General features: G+C 35.0%; 4 protein-coding genes across 7 annotated transcripts in view; 1 reads left to right on the top strand and 3 right to left on the bottom strand.

Moving 5' to 3' along the window:
- LOC104706683 (cleavage and polyadenylation specificity factor subunit 2) overlaps nucleotides 1–3,901 on the bottom strand; it is a 6,530-nt gene extending 2,629 nt beyond the window's left edge. The window contains exons 1-11 of one of the 2 annotated variants that reach the window (XM_010422891.2): nucleotides 3,669–3,901; nucleotides 3,395–3,563; nucleotides 3,216–3,312; nucleotides 2,795–2,921; nucleotides 2,575–2,693; nucleotides 2,378–2,472; nucleotides 2,142–2,293; nucleotides 1,997–2,054; nucleotides 1,739–1,846; nucleotides 775–1,018; nucleotides 218–402 (exon numbers count right to left, since the gene is read on the bottom strand). In XM_010422891.2, the coding sequence (XP_010421193.1) occupies nucleotides 218–402; nucleotides 775–1,018; nucleotides 1,739–1,846; nucleotides 1,997–2,054; nucleotides 2,142–2,293; nucleotides 2,378–2,472; nucleotides 2,575–2,693; nucleotides 2,795–2,921; nucleotides 3,216–3,312; nucleotides 3,395–3,563; nucleotides 3,669–3,817 (1,503 nt within the window). In that variant the 5' untranslated portion in view covers nucleotides 3,818–3,901. The remainder of the gene's footprint in view (nucleotides 1–217; nucleotides 403–774; nucleotides 1,019–1,738; nucleotides 1,847–1,996; nucleotides 2,055–2,141; nucleotides 2,294–2,377; nucleotides 2,473–2,574; nucleotides 2,694–2,794; nucleotides 2,922–3,215; nucleotides 3,313–3,394; nucleotides 3,564–3,668) is intronic. The other variant, XM_010422892.2, reaches the window with a different exon arrangement.
- Nucleotides 11,040–15,433, top strand: LOC104706682 (pectin acetylesterase 9). Of its 2 annotated transcripts, XM_010422890.2 has the most exons (13): nucleotides 11,040–11,621; nucleotides 11,911–11,993; nucleotides 12,749–12,878; nucleotides 13,379–13,458; nucleotides 13,572–13,658; nucleotides 13,857–13,981; nucleotides 14,067–14,127; nucleotides 14,202–14,261; nucleotides 14,356–14,433; nucleotides 14,519–14,624; nucleotides 14,720–14,868; nucleotides 14,957–15,086; nucleotides 15,269–15,433. In XM_010422890.2, exons 1-13 carry the CDS (start codon nucleotides 11,474–11,476, stop codon nucleotides 15,274–15,276), a joined length of 1,245 nt encoding a protein of 414 aa, XP_010421192.1. In that variant the 5' UTR covers nucleotides 11,040–11,473; the 3' UTR covers nucleotides 15,277–15,433. The 2 variants fall into 2 exon arrangements, with proteins under 2 accessions (XP_010421192.1, XP_010421191.1); XM_010422889.2 differs by having other exon boundaries at nucleotides 11,041–11,621; nucleotides 14,957–15,433.
- LOC104706681 (tubulin beta-8 chain) lies at nucleotides 15,603–17,503 on the bottom strand. Its single transcript, XM_010422888.2, has 3 exons — nucleotides 17,013–17,503; nucleotides 16,644–16,913; nucleotides 15,603–16,551 (listed from the first exon to the last, which is right to left on the bottom strand). The coding sequence occupies exons 1-3, from the start codon at nucleotides 17,404–17,406 to the stop codon at nucleotides 15,866–15,868; spliced, it is 1,350 nt and encodes a 449-aa protein (XP_010421190.1). The 5' UTR covers nucleotides 17,407–17,503; the 3' UTR covers nucleotides 15,603–15,865.
- Nucleotides 19,200–21,270, bottom strand: part of LOC104706680 (O-glucosyltransferase rumi homolog) — a 3,349-nt gene continuing 1,278 nt past the window's right edge. The window contains exons 2-6 of one of the 2 annotated variants that reach the window (XM_019228369.1): nucleotides 20,596–21,190; nucleotides 20,306–20,498; nucleotides 20,149–20,213; nucleotides 19,843–20,053; nucleotides 19,200–19,740 (exon numbers count right to left, since the gene is read on the bottom strand). In XM_019228369.1, the coding sequence (XP_019083914.1) occupies nucleotides 19,375–19,740; nucleotides 19,843–20,053; nucleotides 20,149–20,213; nucleotides 20,306–20,498; nucleotides 20,596–21,190 (1,430 nt within the window). In that variant the 3' untranslated portion in view covers nucleotides 19,200–19,374. Of the gene's footprint in view, nucleotides 19,741–19,842; nucleotides 20,054–20,148; nucleotides 20,214–20,305; nucleotides 20,499–20,595; nucleotides 21,204–21,270 lie in introns of both variants that reach the window. The other variant, XM_010422887.2, reaches the window with a different exon arrangement.

The raw sequence follows: 21,270 nt of genomic DNA, 5'->3' as shown, positions 1-21,270 counted from the left end.
TACCAAATCAGGAGCCTAAGCAACTTACCGTAAAAGCTAACATATCTGTATCCCAAATCCTCAGTGCATATTGAGCAGATTTGTTAAATCTCTTTTCTTTTTAATTCAAAAAACAATATCATCATAAGGACGGCTATGCACACATCATGGAATATAAGAAGTCTAGGTTGCAAATATAACGAGAGCTAAATAAAGACCAAATATACAAGGAACGTACATGCATTGCTCCTCGGTCCATGTCTTCATCCTTGATCACGTAGTCATCTGGATTAATAACCTCCCCAAATTCGTCCCATTCACATGCGTTATCAAAGAATGGGAACATTGGAGCTACGCTGCTGGATGGGGGAACAAATCCATCAATCAATATATCTTTATATGCAGGCCCGTGAGAACCAACAGCTGCAAGAGTGGTCAGAAATGTGAAAGATCAGTTGCAGACCACTACGTAATGGAAAGAACAGCCATCAACAGAGGTAACAAGGAAGTCTAAGTGAAAAAGACACATATTGTGGGACTTTGAAAAAACTATGACAAATTTACAAGAAATGTATCATTAGACTTCTAAATGTAGCTTCTACCTCATACCAAGATAGCCACATAAACGCCTCCTAAGGCCAGCTAACTAGTACATTACAGAGAGTATCATATGCACTGCCATTTTCAGTACTATACACTTCAATTTATGTTGAAGTGTACATGAAAACTAAGAAGTAACAGGCAACATAATATTCAAAGCTACTAAAATGTTCTATAATTTTAGGAAAAAATTACCATCGTGAGTAGTCTTGGTATCTATGACCATAGGTTCACTTGAATTGTCATCGGATCCATGGGAAGCTTTTATTTCCTCCTCTTTGACGAGGCTAGCTCGCAAAGCTTCTTCCCTTTTCAGTCTGTTTTGCTCTTCTTCATATGCAATCAACTCTTCCCCAGCTAAAGGAACCCTTTTTGACATGGTGACTTTCACAAATTTAGGAGGTGGGGATGACTGAAGCATGCGAGCTAAAGTGCCAAACTGCAAATAGAAACACATGACGAGAGAAAATCAAACAAACAGCAGTTTATATATATGGGATTGATTACAAACCGAAACATCTTGCAAATCTTAGATCACATGAACTTGGAATGACCACATGGATATAATAATTGCCATCGCAACTAAGGAACACGGCCACTGGCTAAGGTAATAAATTGGATGAAGGATTTCAATGATTTCACTTGGATCATACGGTGTGATTGAACTTAATAATTCAGCAATAAGGAAGAACTCAATTACAAAATTATTTCTGTTCACTTGAAATGAAGGAAACGGTCAACTAGACAGTTTGCGCACAGTAATGTCAATGCCAAAAATATGAATAGTCTACCAAAACCTTTTATGTTGTCTATTCTTTAATGTACTAAATGTAACTCATTGTAAAATTCATGACTGAAAGCCCTGGAGAAAGGTGCAAGCCAGGCTTTATTGGCAATTGTTTTTAACCTCTGATTGAAAATGCTGCTTTAAGTTACATAATCTCTGCCTAGTGTGTACACATTGGAGGTGAAATATTTACACTCTAAGTAGGATGAAATATGGGTGAACACTCTGGTCAGAAAAAAAAAGATTCTCATATATCACGATCCCACACCCACTTATCTAATTGACCAGCACTAGGGAGAAACTATCACCAGGTCTTCACAACAATGCTAATACATTTTAGTTCCTTACCATATAAGGATTATAAAATCGTACCTGGCCTGTTTCAGTAAAGAGGACTAAATTTCTGGGATCATTTGCCCACTCAACGAATATATCACGAGCAAAACCGGCTTCGAGACTACCCATGGAAGCAAGAACAACCTACATAATAAGGTTCAGTCACTACTAACATACAATAGGAAGCATATAGTTCTACTAACAGCTGAGGAGAAAGGAAATAAAATAAAAAAAATTTACCAAGTTCTATTACTACCAAACATTATTGATTTACTTATAATTTTATAAACTAACCTTTGGACCAGGTGGAGCATTATCCAGATCAGTCTTGTTTATTAAGAGAGTGACATGCCTGCATGAGTTTAAATTTCATTTTGATGTCTTCTGTATTGTATACAAACGTCGGCACAAAATAAAACATTATTATAAGAGAATCTACCTCAGTAAAAAGGCATTATCACGTGAAGTCTCAAAGGACTTTGAAATGGAGTCACTCATCCACTCGAGGAAACTCTTAACATAGTCAATAGTGCTAGATGACACGTACGTGAGAAAGTAAATTGGAAAACTGAAACCTCTTTGTGACCAATGCTGCAGGTTGGATCAATATTCAGTCTCTACATAAATCGCTGAACATTAACGGAGAACACAATACATTCAAAGTGGTTCTCTTACCTGTTCAAGTATCAAGAGAAGTTCCAGGACTCGACCTGCAGTGTCTACTGGCAATAGAACATTGCCCCCAACTTCAAGATGTTTTGAAATGGTATCTGATTAACATATGGGGACATACACGAGTGTTTCTGGCAGTTAAAATCAGGCATATCTAATACCATAGAAGAGACATAATACATATTGAACTACAAGCCAACCTAGAAATTCTTTGTCCCTTTGCTGTCTTGCGGTTTGATTGGTATAAAGAGCATGATAAGCATCGGTTATCAGAACAGCAGGCCGAACAAAAGACTGTAAAACAGTTCCATTTAAATGCCTGAATTAAGAAGTACAATTCAGTATCACGTTTCTGTCTCTTTATTTACTGTTAAGAAAAATACTCCAACTCCAAATCAGGTAAAAGCTGAACATGTGTACCTTTCTTTCCGATGATTGTAGTCAACAGCATATATAACATCCTCCCCGTCCTTTGTTATCCTCCAGATGCTACCTCCCAACATGTGTCCAGCAACATGAGGAGCAATAACAATACCCTCTCCCTTCCCTAATAAGACAAAGATAAGACTTTTGAGACATCCTTTTGAAGTCATAACTTAGGTGTTCTACAATAAGTGTCCAGCAACATGAGGAGCAATAACAATACCCTCTCCCTCCCCTAATAAGACAAAGATAAGACTTTTGAGACATCCTTTTGAAGTCATAACTTAGGTGTTCTACAACCACAATACTCAATGTGTGTCAGTGAACTCATTCTCGATATGGGATATATAGATAATGCAGATGAAAATTGCTTGAGATAAGAGTCAAGTTTTCTAAAAGGCACAAGAATTACGTAAACCTGGAAGATGGTAATTCTGTGAGTAAGTCAATCTGATCACATTCTGGAAAGCATTATCAATGTCATCCAGTGTAAACAGATCAAAGTCGGAAACTTGCTGCAACAGTAAGATCATCGTGTTACAAACCCATAAAACTGTGCAAAATAACCAAGTAAACAACAAATGAAAAAAAGCTCACCTTCCTGGATAGAAACTGATCATACATTGTGAGAAGACCTAATCTATGAACAGGCTCAGTAGCATAAACGGGAGCAGAGAGTCCAAGCTGCTTCATAGCGTAAGGAAGAGCACCAAGGTGAAGCGTATCTGGATGAGAAAGCAAAACTGCATCTATAGTAGAAGCAACCCTGTAAATCAAGAAGAATCGAAACCAGAATTTGTAATGTGAAAACCAGAAACGAACACAAATTGAATTAAGTGATTACGAAATTGGAGGTAATAAAGAGAGAAACCTGGAGAGAGGTTCGAGGAGCGATGTGTCAAAGAGATCGTTCCAACCACAGTCGATGAGGAAATTGAAACCATCAACGGAGACTAAGTAGGAGAGAGGATTCTCGTTGTAAACTCCGCACAAGGGCGTCACCTGCACTGAAGTACCCATTGTTTCAGTTCGCCGAGGAAAAAAAACCCTAAGTTTCTCCGGTAAACCAAAGAAGAAGAAGCCACTGGGTTTTTTTATTTTATTTTTAATCTGAAATAAACCTCTCGGTCCATATAATTCCTTTAAATTTATAAATTACCTTCTCTTTTTTTTTTTACAACTTTCGTTTTTTTATGTACACATTTTTTTTCCCTCCAAAGTGATGTTGTTATATTGATAATTGAATAAAGTCACAATACAATTTGTTTTGAAACCATTTTGGCGGTGAAAAACAACTTGAATAGAACTCAGAACAAATAAAACCAAATTTTGCAAGTAAATGAGCTATATTATTATAATGTCTTCTTGTGAAATTGAACTGTACTTCTTTAAATTTCGCGGCCCATTCTCGTATGTCTTGTAAAATGTTCTCTAAAGAGAGATCGCCATCCTTGTTTGTTAAAATCTTTGTCAATATCTCTGAATCTCCTTCGAAACAAACTGAAGTGATTCCTTTTATCCATGTTTGTTGCATTGCCGTTAATAGCGCTTTTGCTTCAGCTTCTAAAGGAGATGATGTTAGCCCAAGAGCCATAGCATCCCAACCTTACTTATTCTATTCTTATCACGTAGAATTCATCCTGCCTTTGCCGTTGAAGTACTATAATCAAAAGCTGCATCGTAGTTACATTTTAAAGAGGTTGTAGTAGGACGATTCCATTTTTGATTGGAGTTGTGAGATAATTGTGTTTGATGATGGTTTGTTTGAGAATTCTGATTATTCCAGTCTGCAACATCACCTTTGGCTCGTAATAATACTGTTATTGGTTTGTCTTGAATGGAGTTGAATGTGAAATTATTTCGAGACTTCCAAATGTGCCAAAGTATCCAAAATGGTAATTGTTTAGTGATTGAAGGGATATCACTATCATATATTGAATCCAAGAAGATGGAAATGAACTGTTCGCTGGTGAAAGTTGCAGGAAGCAATAAATGAATTGGTATATTGGAGAGTTCCCAGATTTCTTTAGCATGTGTACACTGAAATAGAATATGGTCTATAGTCTCATCTGCTTTGAAACATTTTGGACAAATAGGATCTAAATTCATGCCACGAGAATTCAGTCTGGTAATTGATGGTAAGGATTGGGATAGAATACGCCAGAGAAAATGTTTTATTCTTGGCAGAATCTTTAGTTTCCAAATCTTTGTTTTGTGTGGCACTGAACCATGAGGGATAACTGCTTGTGGTGGACTGATATTTGGATGATGCATAGTAAGCCAGTATCCAGAGCGAACAGAGTATTCTCCTGATTTATTATAATGCCAAATAAGTTTGTCTTGGGAAATTGATTTTGACAAATAAATTTTGTGAATCTCTTGATGATCAGAGAGAGTAATGTGTTCGGATAATCTTTCTTGAGACCAAGTACGATAGGATCCTGTATCGAAAATCAGTTGTGACACACTCTGCATATTATCTTGATGAATACTTGTTATTGGTCTTGGAGGGTTTGCTGGGATAACATTATCAACATTTACTCGAGCTGTCTTCCCATCACCAATGATGAATCTTGAACCTTTTTTGATTAACTCCAGTCCTTCTAGAATAGAAGCCCAACCATAGGATTGGTTAACTCTTTTTTTTGCATCTAGGATTGAACAATCTCTATAATATCTTGCTTTCATAATTTTTGCACATAAACTGTCTGGAAAACGAAGTAAACGTCATGCTTGTTTGGCAAGTAATGCATCATTGAATTTAGATAGGGTTTTGAATCCTAAACCCCCTTCTTTTTTTGAATAATATAAACGTTCCCATGCTATCCAAGGTATTCCTCTTTCTGCATTTCCTTTTTCCCACCAGAATATTTGTAAAACTGAATCAATTTCTGATATAATCCCTGTAGGCAGTTTAAAACATGTCATTGAATAGACATGCATCGATAAAGCTACCGATTTTAACATTATTTCTTTCCCAGCTAATGACAATTTTTTTGTGCTCCAAGATGCAGTTCGTTGCTTTACTCGCTCTATTATGTAGGAAAACATTTCTTTCTTCTTACTCCCAAACTGTTCTGGTAGCCCCAAGTATTTTCCTCCTCCACCATTGTTTGGTATCTCCAATATCGTTTTTAATCTGCTCTGTGTGTGTCCATGAACTCGTGATCCAAAAGTAATCATAGATTTTGATGTGTTGATTTTTTGTCCAAAATAGTATTCATAGACATCAAAAGCTTCTTTGATTGCTTTACAATTCCGTGAGTTAGCTTGGCAGAAGAATAAGGAGTCATCTGCAAATTGTAGATGAGTGATAGCAGGAACACCATTTCCGATCTTAATTCCACGGATGTCACCAGATTGGACTCTTGTTTTGATCAAATGACTCATGATGTCTGCACACAGGATGAATAAATACGGCGAGAGAGGGTCACCTTGTCGTATTCTTCTTTCAGAAATGATCGTTCCGTGTGGTGCACCATTGATAAGCACAAAGTAACTAACTGATCAAACTATTGCCATTATCCAATTGATTTTATATACACATATAGAGAAAAAAGGTCTGTTGAATCTTTTACTTTACCAAAAAAAACTAATACAGTAATAATAAGATAAGAACCCACACACTAGAATTCAAAATTTTCAACTAAACAAATTACAATTTATTTATTTATTTTTTTTTGGGTCAACATTACAATTTTTTCTTATGACTCAACATTCAACAACAATCATAACTTTTACATGAAAGACATATAAAAAACATTAAAATCCACTATTAAGTATACTTGATTATATGCTTATCATGAAGTCACCACTTCAGTCATATTCGTGAATGACAACAAATATGTTAAGGACTGGTAGTGGAAGACCGGTAGCAGTGAAATAGTGAGTTCTTTTTTTTTTTTTTTAACATCTAGCTTTATTGATTTGAAATGTATATTACAAGCTTTATTTAGTGAGTTCATTTTATAAAACATATGAGTCATTTTATTAATGTGGATCGGTTTGGTTGTGATTGCTCATTCATTCTAATAAAGTATGACTATCTAAAGGTTTACATGAAAAATAACTTTCTAAAAATCGGCAAAATCCAAACTTTCATTGTTTTAACATTAAAAAAAAAAATGATCATAAAAATATAGAAAGAAATGAGATGAATGAACACAATCCATAAGGAAAAATAGCCCATCAAGAATAAATTTACTTGAGAGTAGTATAAATCAAAATTTTAATCAGTTGTACCATATTCACTAGATCTATGATCATACTCTTTAACAAATAAACTATGAATTGTGACGTCCATAGGAAAGAAGTTTTGTCCAAAAAAAAAAAAAACGAAGGAACAACGTGAGATGTTCTTTTAACTAATATGATATGACTCATTTTGAAAGTAATATAGTCGTTGTTATTATAGCAAACCTCGAAAGAACAATTTCATTTTGATTATTGTGGTACTTGTAGGTGAGGTTTTTTATATATATGTTAGCTTAATTTCGACTGAATCTTGAGATGTTGCTAACTTGTAAAAGAATTGATAGGCGTGACAACTTCTTTCATTGCTAGAACTGTGGTATGTTGTCATCAATTTGCATTTGTTTGATTTTTTTGATTTTTTTTTTTTAAAGCTAGCTTCAAATCCATTGTTGGTGTATGAGACTGTGAATTGTCGCCATCAAATTATTTTTTTTAAAGCTAGCTTCATATTATTTATTATAATATTAATTTTAACAACAATTTTCTAAAATGATATAAATATTTTACATTAGTTTTGATAATTGATACAAATATTTTATATCAATTTAATAAAATGATGTAAGACTTGCAACATTTTTTGTAAATAATGTAAATGAATATCAGTTTCACTAATTGAAACAAATATTATTTCAATCGATGCAAATTATTTGCATCGACAAAATGTAAATCATTTATTTTAGTGATGCAAATTATTTTAATATTATTTAAATATGATACAAATATATAAATTAAATGATATAAAATAATCTTTTTTTGTAGTGAATCTGGGTATTTTTTAGATTGAGTATAATTCTTCTCTTCAGGCACTCACCATGAGTTCTCGGTATCTTCGATGACAAGCATCTCTTATGTGTCTTCCTTTGAACATTACGCTTATCGTTTCCATGTTGTATGGAAATGCCTAACTGCCTTGCGAAAGCAGAAATGCTTCATCTTTCGGGCTCTAGATCATCTTGATCGGCTAGAAGAAACTCACGAGATTCGAGAGACGGTTCGCAATCGCGAAAAAAAGAGAGTAGTGCATGAATTTAGGATTTCGATTAGAGGATTTTTTTGAACAGTGAGAGAGAGAAGAACGTTAAAAAAAATTTGTCGTTTTAATTTAAAGGAAAACAACTCGAAATTAGCCGTTTTGCGAAAACATGCAAAAATTAATGCTAATTTTATTTTTAAAATTATTTGCTACTTATTTTTATGATGTTGACGAATAAGATTGTCTAATATTATTTTCCATCTATTTCTTCATGTATAAAAACAGTTTTTCAGTTATCAAAAAATATTTTGAAATATAACTATTGTTTTTTCTTATATTTTTAGTAACTTCAATATATATAGAGTAAAACCTTTAAAAAATTAATAATCATGGGACTACAAAATTTTATTAATTTATTAAATTTTTAATTAATAGATATGTTGATCCATCCAAAAAAATCAGTTCGAGATTGACAAAATATATTAACACAAATATTAGCATAGGTTATTAATAAGTGATGTAAATAATTGAAATTAGTTCTTTTAATCGACACTAATGCTAACATCACTTAAATAAACTGATGTAAAAATTAACATCATTTTTGCAATTGACACACTTTCATATCAGTTATAATAATTGATGTAAATATTTTGTATATTAGCATCGATTATTAATTAACTGATGTAAATTATAAGTCACAATGCAACATGTTCTCTATAAGTCAATATGTTGTGCTACTTTAGAGATCTTTCAAAAAAACAAGTAGATAAGTTCCAAAGTTTTTTCGTCAAAAATATTCATTATATCATTATGTAAATCTAAATTTTGATTGACTCCAAATAATTAAGTTTGATATTCTTACATGGAAATCAAAAAATGATGAGAATAAGGCATGGATAATGTAGTAGGCTTCGAAGCAACATACTAATACAACAATATCCTAATAACTAAATAAATCAAAATTTTAATTAATTGTACCATATATACACTGGATCTATGGGCATAGACAATCCTACTATATTAATTGAGAAGTACAAATATGAAACTAACCTTAAAATGTGTAAAAAATTACATTCAATTGCCATTAGGAAATTTTAATTAAGATTAATTAATTAATTAATTAAATAAATATAATTAATTAAAAATAAAAAAATGCTGACAGATTAAAAATAAAAAAATCTAGAAAAGTAAAAACAAAATTTATTCAAATCAAAACTAATTTATACTTGGGAAAAAAAATAACAGCTAAGGTTTTTTAAAAATACAGATAATTATTAGTTAAAAAAAAATATTTTCTCTCTAATAAAATTATGGACCAAAATTACTAAATATTTTTAAATAAAAATATAAACCAATCAGAATTTCAAAAACTAAGATTTTATATCCAAGTAGACAATAAATTTATTTTTAACTAGATTTCAAAGATTTTATTAAGATTTCAAATTATGATTCTCCTATCATCTTTCTTTTATTTTATTTGCAAGTTGTTTGGAATTTTCAGATAATACTTATAATTAACAAATATGCAGAAATTTTTCTGTATATGTTGTGATTTGGATTTTTTAAAACAAGCATATATAACTCAATCTATGAAGAAGAAAATGTGTGTTTTAATGTTCCACATTGACAGGTTGGTAAAACTAAATTTATATAGTTGATAAATTAATAAATTTTATTTACTCACAATTATAATATTAAAATTACTTACTTCATATTTCACAAAATATTGATGCAAATACAACAAACAAACAATATAAAACTGTAATATACATAAAAAAATAAAATACTATAATATTCTAAAATAATTAGTATTAAAAAGACATCTATAGATTTATAGAACAATTAAAATTATATACTATCTCAAACAAAATAATTTTTTATAAGAAATATAACAATAATTTTTATTATTATATTATAATTCTTTTTAAAAATGTTGACCCGTGCTTAAAGCATGGGATATCTCCTAGTTACAAATTAAAGATAAGAAAGAAGTGTTATTCTTGATTTTATTGTTTCACATTTGAAAGTCGAAACCAAAACTTATGAATATTCTCCTCATCGAAGTTTCTTCATCAATCAAAATTGTATTTACGTAGATAAATTTTTGATAGCTTCACTTCAAAGGCAAACAAAAAAACATATGCATTTGGTGAAGGAGGACCGTTAGGATCAAACCAAATCATCATCATGGCCAAGGCTAACAACCATAACTAACTATCAAACTTTTCTTTCTTCTGTTCTTCATATGATTATGAATACGAAAGTTGTAGTTAGGTTGATGAATAAAACACATTTGATTAGGTAACGAGTATGCGTAAATAAATGTAATTATATATCATTTATATTCCTAACATATTTTGTTCTTTAAAGAGAGAGATTAATAAGAAGGTCCGGTGAACCTAAACCAATAGACACCTAAGAAGGTTGATTTTCGATTCTAATTATCCATCAGCTGGTGACCCACCCACCCATCAAGACCCATCTCCATACTTAGAATTATTTTAAAAATACAATGCATTTTCTTATTAAAAAAAAGAGGTATTATTATTTTATAATTTCTTGGTTCTATTCTACGCCCTATGATGTATATTCTTCAGATAACTAAACTTAACTCTCTTTGTGAAACTTATAAGTTGCAAAATGTGACTGCCACTGAAATTGGATTTTAATACAATTTACAGAAAGAGAAATCTTACAAAACCAGAACTGATAAGTTTTGAATGGTTTGACCACAGTAAACTTATGCTAAAAAGGCAAATTTTGACTAGATATTAAATTCTGATAGTGGAACTTAGGAAATGAATTCATTTCAGTCGAATAGGGTTAGAAAAAAGTTTCTCCCATCTATTGTTTAAGGCTAAAGTTTAATCTTTATTAAATTTCCTTTGATTCAAGAAGATATCATGTGGACTTTACCTTTAGTAAGAACATAAAAAAGCATAATAACATTATTTTTTTGGACAGATATGTTTCTCTTTACACACACACACATGAAAAATAAGTGAGTCTAGTTCTCTCCATGTGGGGAAGTATATGTATATACAAATGCATTAATGTATATAAGATATGAGATGATAATAACAAAGAGATTTCTAACAAGTAACAATCAATCTTTTTTATACAAAGGAAAACAAACTCTAAGATAACAAAAGCCTCTTTGTTGTGCCTATCAGAATCATAAATCGCTCTTTCTCTTACCTCTTACCTCTTTGCCCTCTTGGTTCTCCAAATTACTTTCCACAAAACTCTTTATTATATATCTATAAATATATAAAACGTTTCCATTTCCCTCTTAAATCTCCGAGTCAATTATTCCTTTCCTTTCGCTGATGAATGATACTAAGATAACGAAATCAAAGGCATAGAACTCGACGACATTGGTTTTTTCCTCCCCAAGTCTCTCCTTCATTCACCATTGAAGCAGCCTAAAAAAAAAAGAGTTTAAAAGAATGAAGAGGACGACGCGGCTTCTCGATCTAACGGCGGCTATGGTTCTTCTCCACCTCTACGTGGCTTTTTCTCCGGCGCTCGTTTCTGGCGACCCTGGCCGGCGCGTTAGCATGACACTGGTCCGAGACGCCGCCGCTCTTGGTGCTTGTATGTCTTCCCTCCTTCCTTCTTTTGTCCTAATCTATTTTTGTTTTCTTGGTTAAGATATACATTACTTCTTGATTTTATTAGACTGGTTATGTCAGTTTTGTAGTTGAATTCAGTAATGGTTTTTAACCGCATGTCACGCAACATCATCTAACATAAACGAGTCTCTATTAGCTATATTAAATTTTACTTACGTTCAAAAAGTAATTTTGAGTTTTCATTTATAACAAGTTTAAGAAAGAAAAAAAGGTGTATTTGGATTTATATTTTGAACTTTTTGTTTTTGTAGTTTGCTTGGACGGGAGCTTACCGGCGTATCATTTAGACAGAGGCTTTGGTGCTGGATCAAACAATTGGCTTTTGCAGTTTGAGGTAATTAAATTATATTATTTACATTTACTCTTAAGTAATAATTAACAAAATAATTTAAAATTAAAACACAAAAGGGTTGTTATTCTTAAAAATGATTGGATGTTTTATAATCATTTGCTGCGAATAAATCATCGGTTAGTGAATTTGGTAGTAGTCTCTTTGTTTTTAATTGGTCCTGCATAGTCAAAGTATTGCTGTTGTCTACTCCATGAGTATGCAAAAATAATGGAGTCCAGCTAGCCTATGTATGAATCAATATATATTTCTATGCGTTAATTATCTACGAAATATCATTATAACAATCAAGTTCTTGAAATAAATCTTGATAATGATTTGTGTAATCAATTATGCATTAACTACTTCGATGCATTACGAATTCCTATCAAGTGATTAAAATTTTAAAATGCGACCAGCTGGTAAATGCTAGTATTTCAAGTAATGTACACACTTAAAATACCCGAATTCACAATAATTAAGATTTAATTCGAGACTTTTTATAAAAAAAACTACTAATTACGGCGCCGTTTTAGGAACTATAGAGCATTCATCGTGTCTCGAGCTAGTTGGATCGTGTCTCACGCCTTTCACTTTATGACGCGCATTTATAATAACTAGTGAACATTCTCTCTATCTATAAGTCTTTTCTGCACAATTATTTTTATTCAATCCACCACTCATTTGTCTTGTAAAGTAGATTATCTTGAAAAAATTTAATTGAATTTTGCAAGTTACTAATAATACAAATCGTGGTATAGGGAGGAGGATGGTGCAATGATATAGCATCATGCGTGGAAAGAGCAAGGACCCGTCGAGGCTCCACACGTTATATGAGCAAGACCGTCGTCTTCTCCGGAATCTTAAGCAACAACGCCTCTCAAAATCCAGGTCATTCTTTTTAATACAAATCTCCATGCATTAAAATTTATTTATCAATGGAACATGTTTGCTTGTGGTTGTGGTCTCTCTTTCACGTGATGGTTCAAATGTTTCTGTTAACAATTCAGCTTTTTAATCAATAAAAATATATAAATCGTTAGAAATAATAATTTTGGCTCTATGTCTTTCTATTAATTAATTATAGCTTTGTTCTCCATACTTGCTTTTTATTTTATTTTGTCTTTGTCCCCCTTTCCTAACGAGCACACGCTACAACCTCAAAGTCCCATGTCAAATTACACATCGATCCTACCTTCCTCGAGTTAGGTATCTAATTCAAGGAAAGGTTTAACTGTCATTGCACATCTTGACATGTGAAGTCCATTTTTGGTCTGTCTTGAGTCAAAAACTTGCTTTGGCTTTATTAGAACATCGTTCACAGTTCACACACACAATACTGTCATACACCACATTGGTTGGACTTGGACTAAAAAAAAGTTGTATTTCAGATTTTTACAACTGGAACAAAGTGAGGCTGAGGTATTGCGACGGAGCTTCATTCGCGGGAGATTCACAACATGGCAACGGGGTAAAACCGCTTTTAACCAATTTGCTTTCTTTAACCGCTTTTAATAACCGGAAATGTTCTGGTTTATGATTTGTTTTTTTTTTACTGATTACAACCGATTGAATGAATGACAGACGTCACTGCTTTATTTCAGAGGACAGCGAATATGGAATGCCATAATTCTTGACCTTCTTCCCAAAGGTTTAGCAAAAGCCCACAAGGTAAAAATTAAAAAATCTTCTTTTATACCCTGGTTCGGTTTGGTATTCGGTTAAGTTTCATTGCCCAAATCAATTGTTTTAATAATAATAAGCATCAGTCAAGTATAAAATATATTGTGAATGTTTTAGCTAGTTTAAATTTGCCTTACTGCTGTGAATTCTAAACCGGTAAATCCGATGAAATTAACCGGTACGCAGGCTCTTCTGACCGGTTGTTCAGCTGGTGGTTTGTCTACGTTTTTGCATTGTGACAATTTCACGAGCTATTTGCCCAAGAACGCAAGCGTTAAGTGCATGAGCGACGCTGGACTCTTCCTTGACGCGTAAGTTTTTCTTCAATCAAATGTTTTTGATGAACTAATTTGGTTTCGGTTTTACCAACCTATACGGTTTATATTGGTTAAACAGAATTGATGTAGCAGCAAACCGGACAATGAGATATTTTTACAAACAGCTTGTGTCTCTGCAGGTACTAAAACAATTCTCAATTTATTTGCTCATAAGTTTCTAATTTTTCTTACATTTGTGGGACAAACTTTGCAGGGTATACAGAAAAACCTCGATCCAAATTGCACACACGCATTTTATCCTGAGCCATCTCTGGTAAAAATCTCAAATCTTTAAATACATTTTTAACTATTTCTTACAAAACTAAATAGAAATCTTTGAATTATGAATATGTAAATTCTTTTTGCAGTGTTTTTTCCCACAATACATATTACGATTCATCGAAACGCCATTTTTCATCTTAAATTCAGCCTACGACGTATTCCAGGTATTTTTCGTTAATTATACCGGTTTCAATTTTGTTTAAACCGGCGGTTTGGTACGTCTAACCTTTGTTTTAATTACAAAATCAGTTTCATCATGGATTGGTTCCACCTTCTGCTGATCGAACCGGGCGTTGGAACCGTTGTAAGCTTAATGTGACATCATGTAATCCACACCAGCTCGATGCACTTCAAGGTTCAAAAACTCAACTCATTCGGTTCAAGTGACAAAACCGGAAACAACAAAATGAAAACATAACTTGAACCGACTTTCCGGTTTTGTTTTCGCAGGGTTTAGGAAAGATATGTTGGGAGCTTTGATGAATTTCTTCAGAAATTCTAGTAGAGGAGGAATGTTTATAAACTCATGCTTCGATCATTGTCAAAGTGCTTTAGAGGAGACTTGGCTCTCTCCTACGTCACCTAGAATCCACAATAAGGTATAGTTTATAAACCGGAATTTCATTCTCAATCGTTTTCAATTATCCGGTTTACAATGGTTTAAAACCGGGTTCGGTTTGGTTTCAGACGATTGCTGAGACGGTAGGAGACTGGTATTTTGGGAGAGGAGAAGAAGCGAAAGAAATAGATTGTCCATATCCATGTGATAAAACATGTCATAATCTCATTCCAGCAGCTTCTACAACAGATTTTTTTGGTAAATCTTGATATTTAGTAACTTTTCAATTACAGTTTCCTATAGAAGTCAATTACATTTTCTCCAAAAGTTTTACGTATTTTTTTTTACGCATTACTTACTTGTAAAGGTTCGATTAAATCCCCAATTGAGTTGTGTAGTTATATATGTTTTTTTGTTTCTCTCTTTTTTGGTTATTCAAGGCTTCTAATGCTCCAGGCCATTACTATCGCAGTACACAGTTAACTCTTCTTCTTCTTCTTATCAACTTTTTTGGTTTGTAGTTTAGTATAAGCTTAGAATCTTCTTTTGGAGATGATTTTGTTATGTAGCATCGAAACCAGAATAAAGAGACCAACTCTCTCATATTGTTTTGGTTATGTTTGTATAATCAGGGAACGTACCTTAAGTCAAAGCCAAGTTGGTCTAATGATCTTTTATGTTGATTTTAGAAGTTGGAAGTTAATACAAGATTGCAGTGGTGAAATATGTCCAAATATGAGATAATTCAATAGCTATAATACTTCATTGTGATAATGGCGTAAATAATATGGTAATGCAAACAGAGGGAAAATCACAAACGTTTGAGGAAAACAGTAACAAACAATGTCTCAAATCCAAGCACCCGAAAAGACTTATATAAACATATATTTTTCCTAATCCTTAGACCTAAAATCACCATCACACATAGCCAAATGTCAATACAAGAAAAAAGCAAGACTGGAAAAGAAAAGAGAAAACCAAGCCAAAGATACTAAAATCACACAAACATATTAAGAAAAAAAAGGGAGAAGCTGTTGTTATTGCTCCTCCTGCACTTCCTCTTCATCTTCTTCATACTCATAACCTTCTTCCTCATCAGCCGTTGCGTCCTGGTACTGCTGATACTCTGACACCAAATCGTTCATGTTGCTCTCAGCCTCTGTGAACTCCATCTCGTCCATTCCTTCACCAGTGTACCAATGCAAGAAAGCTTTTCTCCTGAACATGGCTGTGAACTGTTCGCTCACACGCCTGAACATCTCCTGTATCGATGTCGAGTTCCCGATGAAAGTGGATGCCATTTTCAGACCCGTTGGTGGGATGTCACAGACGGTTGATTTCACGTTGTTTGGGATCCACTCAACGAAGTAGGACGAGTTCTTGTTCTGAACGTTGATCATCTGCTCGTCCACTTCTTTGGTGCTCATTTTGCCTCTGAACATAGCTGATGCGGTTAAGTACCTGCCGTGTCGTGGGTCAGCTGCACACATCATGTTCTTCGAATCCCACATCTGTTGAGTGAGCTCAGGGACGGTTAACGCTCTGTACTGCTGTGATCCGCGAGATGTCAGCGGTGCAAACCCGACCATGAAGAAGTGGAGACGAGGGAATGGGATTAAGTTCACTGCAAGCTTTCGCAGGTCAGAGTTTAACTGACCCGGGAAACGTAGGCAGCAAGTGACACCACTCATCGTTGCAGAGATGAGGTGATTCAAATCTCCAACTGAACAAAAAGATATGTCATATCCATCAACAACAATTTCAACTCCTAATCAATTATATATATAACTACAAAAAGGAGAAGAAGAGGCTTACAGCTAGGAGTGGTGAGCTTAAGAGTTCTAAAACAAATATCATAGAGAGCTTCATTGTCAAGAACCATACACTCATCTGCATTCTCCACGAGCTGATGAACAGAGAGAGTTGCATTGTAAGGCTCAACAACAGTGTCAGACACTTTCGGAGATGGGAAGACTGAAAACGTCAGCATCATCCGGTCAGGATACTCTTCCCTGATCTTTGAAATCAACAACGTTCCCATCCCAGATCCTGTTCCTCCTCCCAACGAGTGACACACTTGGAATCCTACACATATCATTCATATCATCAACACACACAATTCATTGCTATATCTATATGTCAGACAATTCTATGAAATGGGCCTTTAATGGGCCGAACTCAAACCTTGCAAGCAGTCACAGTTCTCAGCTTCTTTACGAACGACATCGAGAACAGAATCGATAAGCTCAGCACCTTCCGTGTAATGTCCTTTAGCCCAATTGTTACCGGCACCGGATTGACCGAAGACGAAGTTATCAGGACGGAAGATCTGACCGTAGGGACCGGATCTGACACTGTCCATAGTCCCTGGCTCCAGATCCATCAAGACGGCGCGTGGGACGAACCTCCCGCAACTCGCTTCGTTGTAGTAGACATTGACTCGTTCGAGTTGCAAATCGTTCTCTCCTTGGTACCTTCCGGTGGAATCGATCCCGTGCTCGGCGCAAACTACTTCCCAGAACTTAGCTCCGATCTGGTTTCCACATTGACCACCTTGAATGTGAAGAATCTCACGCATCTTCGATTGCTAAAGCTAAGTAGAGGAGACTACAAAATTGAGAGAGAGAGAGAGAGAGGATTTCAACGGTTACGACTTGCGAAGAAATGAAGAAGACGAAGTGGTTGGTTTTATACTGCGTTCATTAACGGAGACGTGCCGGTTCTAACTGTATCGGTATTTGTAAACCGTGCCAGAAAACCGAAAATTTGAATTTCCACAATACTTTACTTTTCTTCAATTTTTCAATCCATATGATTTAACTATTTGTGGGTTAGTGAAAAGTGTAGTATTTTAAGAATATTAATTCTTAACTAATTGAACTTAACCGCGAAATCGAAGCCAAAACCAAAGTTAATTCCCGGTAGATTGAAAACCGGTAACGTTGGTTTGTCTTCTTTATTGCCGCCACGAATAACGGAGGTAAGTAACGGCTGTTAAGTCCGTTGGCCCACTACATAAATACTCCACTCTGCAAATAATTGTGGTTTTTTTTCTTTTAAAGCAAGAAAACATTCGGTATATTTTTTGTCAGTATGTGGACAAAAAAAGGTTAATTTCTACTACTACAAAAAAAGGAACAAATCAAACAGTGTACTTCTTTATTTACCTTTTTGTAGTATGGCTTTTTCAAATATAAATATTGCACAACTAAATTTTGATATTTTACTACTTCCTCAAACATATAATAAAAACATTGAAATGTTTCTTTCCTTTTTTTGTTTGGGGTGCATTATTAAATAAACAAACATCTGAATTATCTGATTTGAAAGAATAAAAGGAAAAAAAAACAGTACAGTAGTACAGATGGACACAGAGTGGAAAAAAACACATACAGTAGTAAAGTCTTACGCGCTACGTGATGCATGTGAAGACTGACCATTGAAGATAACAAAAGGCTGCGAGATCTGAACAATTCTCTACTTTTGTTTTAATTCTTGCACATGAAGCGAACCGTGACAGACACGTGATACCAACGGCCGGAAAAATCACGTGACTCAGATTCATTACTGGCCGATGTAAATCTGATTAACGAATAACAGATAAATTGATCAATAGTCTGATAATTTAGAGACTTGAGAGTTAGATAAGATTTACAAATTGGCGACACAATAATTCAGAAATAGGACTTAGTTTAAAAACATATATTACAAAAGATGCACATGTGCAAGTAGCGTTTTGGACTTTAAAATTTACCTTTATTATAACTAAAACAATCATAATTAAGGTGTTACTTTGTTTGACGGCAGATTAGTTTTGTGTGGATGTATTCGATAGCTTGAGCTTTATATATATTATTATTGTAATCATACAGTATTGTAGTGCGATGGGTGGGTCTAAATCTGAACAGTAACTTGCAAATCACTCTATGATCAACTAGAAATATAACAAAAAAAAAAACAGGTGAATTTGGGACCTACGTGACGTGAAATTTAGAGAGAAAGACAGCAAAAACAAAATAATTGTGGCCTATATCAGAAGCAATGTATCAAATCTCGAAGAAACGTATTTATTAGTCTCAAAGTTAAGAGCAACTTGTGGTGGGATCAGTGAGTAGTATAGTAGTAGCCATCAAGTATTCAAGTTCCACCATCAACTTCATTACCAACCCTATCTTATAACCTCTACGCCTGACATTTTGGGATTCAAAGGTGATGGTTGTTGTTTACCAAATTTAAACTAATTTCAAACTCATTTTTGGCCGGTGGTTTGGCACTTACCTCATTATTATTTTTGACAATTGATGCATAGAAAATAGTCAAATACTAATCATGAAATCTAGAGAATGAGTTTTCAAGTCACAAATTCGAAGCTAGAAAATTATATGAAGTTTTTTTCCATTTTGAGTTTTCGTGTTAAATATCCTAAAGTTGGGACATATGTCTCTAATCATCTACACAACAACATCGAACCGGATTTTCAACAAGTTGAGGCCGGTACGGTATACGTGTACATATTTGGTTTTCTCTACACAAAGCTAAAAAATACTCAAGAACCGGTTTGATTCTGCTTGCTCCAGTACTTCATCTCCCACTGTAGAATTCTCGTAGTCGTACTCTGTTTCCTCTTCACAACCGCGTAAAGCGATGCCGGATCATACGGAGGCGGCATGGCACACGGACCAGACTCCGCAGGGCGTTTCACAAGTGATTCCGTCATGAACTTCCGCTCGTTCCCACTCCTCGGGCACGCCATTGTCTCCGAGCAAATCTCCACGGCATTGAGGGGAATCTCAGGTTTAAACAGGAGGAGTTTCGAGTATTCGGTTAGAAGATGGTACATGTAATCATACACATAGTCCATCTTGAGTTCTTGTTGAATGAAATCACTCGCCGCCTTTCCAATATCTTGTGCCTGCGTCGATATTTGCGTTTTCATCATATACTAACAGTGTACCAATTGATGAAGACCAAGACCTTCACAAGGGAAGCTCCCATGATGGATTAAACAATGTACCTTTTGAACGTGAGTGTTGCCCCAATCAACGGCGAACTTGATGGAGCGGCACTTGTCCTGCTCCCTAACGGGCCAATAATGGTGAGCTGGAAGCAGGCCTCGTGTGAAGAAATCATAATAATGAGGTTTCACCAGCAGAGTCACAGAGTCGCATGCCAAAATGTACTTCTCGCTCACCGACCATGCAGAACCTTCTATATATATCTTGTACCTGTTACATAAAGCCATAAACATTACCTTATTTCAACTGTGCATAACATAAACGTAGGCATTGAACGTAATTGAAGCCTACAAAAATTACATTACCTGTGATGGCATTGGCTCGCTAAGTCTGATTGCTTGTAACCTTCCTTCGATTCTTTGATCCAGTCCTACACGATAAAATCCAAATGCACACATAACAGTTAGAAAAAACTGTTGTAAAATTTGCAGTTGTAACCAGCAGAATCTTGAAAATTATTACCTGAGCATACAAACGAGCGTTCCACTCGTGTTCCTCAGAGACATTACATTTCATGAGATCTTGTCGTGTCTCTGCGACCACTGGATTCCCTTTCCAGTAAGCATAAGGCTCTCTGTTTATCCAAGTCTTCCTCTCGTTCCCTTCTCTTAGTTCCTTTAACAAACTCTCCCACGGCTTTATATTCACCTCCGCCCTACAAAATTTCATGGGTTTGACTGATCAATTCGAAACTACTGGGGTGTAAATCGAGAAAACTTTAAAAAAAACTCAAGGGCGCTTTGTGTTATTACCATCCCCAGAAGGACCAATCAGGAAACACAATATCAAGCGTCTCCTCATTCCCACAGTACCGAAAAAGCGGAGGAGGCGACGGCGCGTTAACTCCGGCGAACTCCGCAGCTCTAACGACCGGCCAGTCAACGCAGTCAAACATAAGCTCGAGATCTGGAATCTTCCCAGGGTACTTCCTTAGAAGCTGTAAGAATCCCCAGATTGTGAACACGTCCCTCGTCTGAAACGCATCTTGAAACTTCTCCACGTAAACCTTCCTGCCGACGATAGATAGCCGGAAATTCGCCGTCTTCTTGGCTCTCTCCAGTGCTTCCCTCGTGATCCCTGTCTTCGCCCATGGACGGAGATCCTCGTGGATCCAACGGAAGTAATCGGGACACGTGGCGGTCGGAGGGTGGTTTGGATTGTCGTCTCCGAAGCTTGTTGTCGTCGGGTAATTGTTTCTCGGGCATGTACTCCCGGTGGTGGTTTCGTTGGCGGGGCAGTGGAGTGTGAACTCGGGTTTAGGGTTTTGTGTAATTACGGTTGTTGGTAGAGGGTATTTTGGGGATATCGTATGGGTTTGGGTTTTAGTCTTTGGCGACGCCGTCACGGCTTCTGTCAGTACCTAAAAGCGTGAAAACGAGTTGCATAGTTATGCAGATATGCAGATATGGATAAAAAAAAAAAAAAAA

This window comes from Camelina sativa, chromosome 8 (assembly GCF_000633955.1).
Source record: "Camelina sativa cultivar DH55 chromosome 8, Cs, whole genome shotgun sequence".
In the NCBI taxonomy this organism is placed as follows: Eukaryota; Viridiplantae; Streptophyta; class Magnoliopsida; order Brassicales; family Brassicaceae; genus Camelina; species Camelina sativa.
The sequence above is the reverse complement of the archived record's forward strand: the minus strand, read 5'-3'. Positions and strand labels throughout refer to the sequence as shown.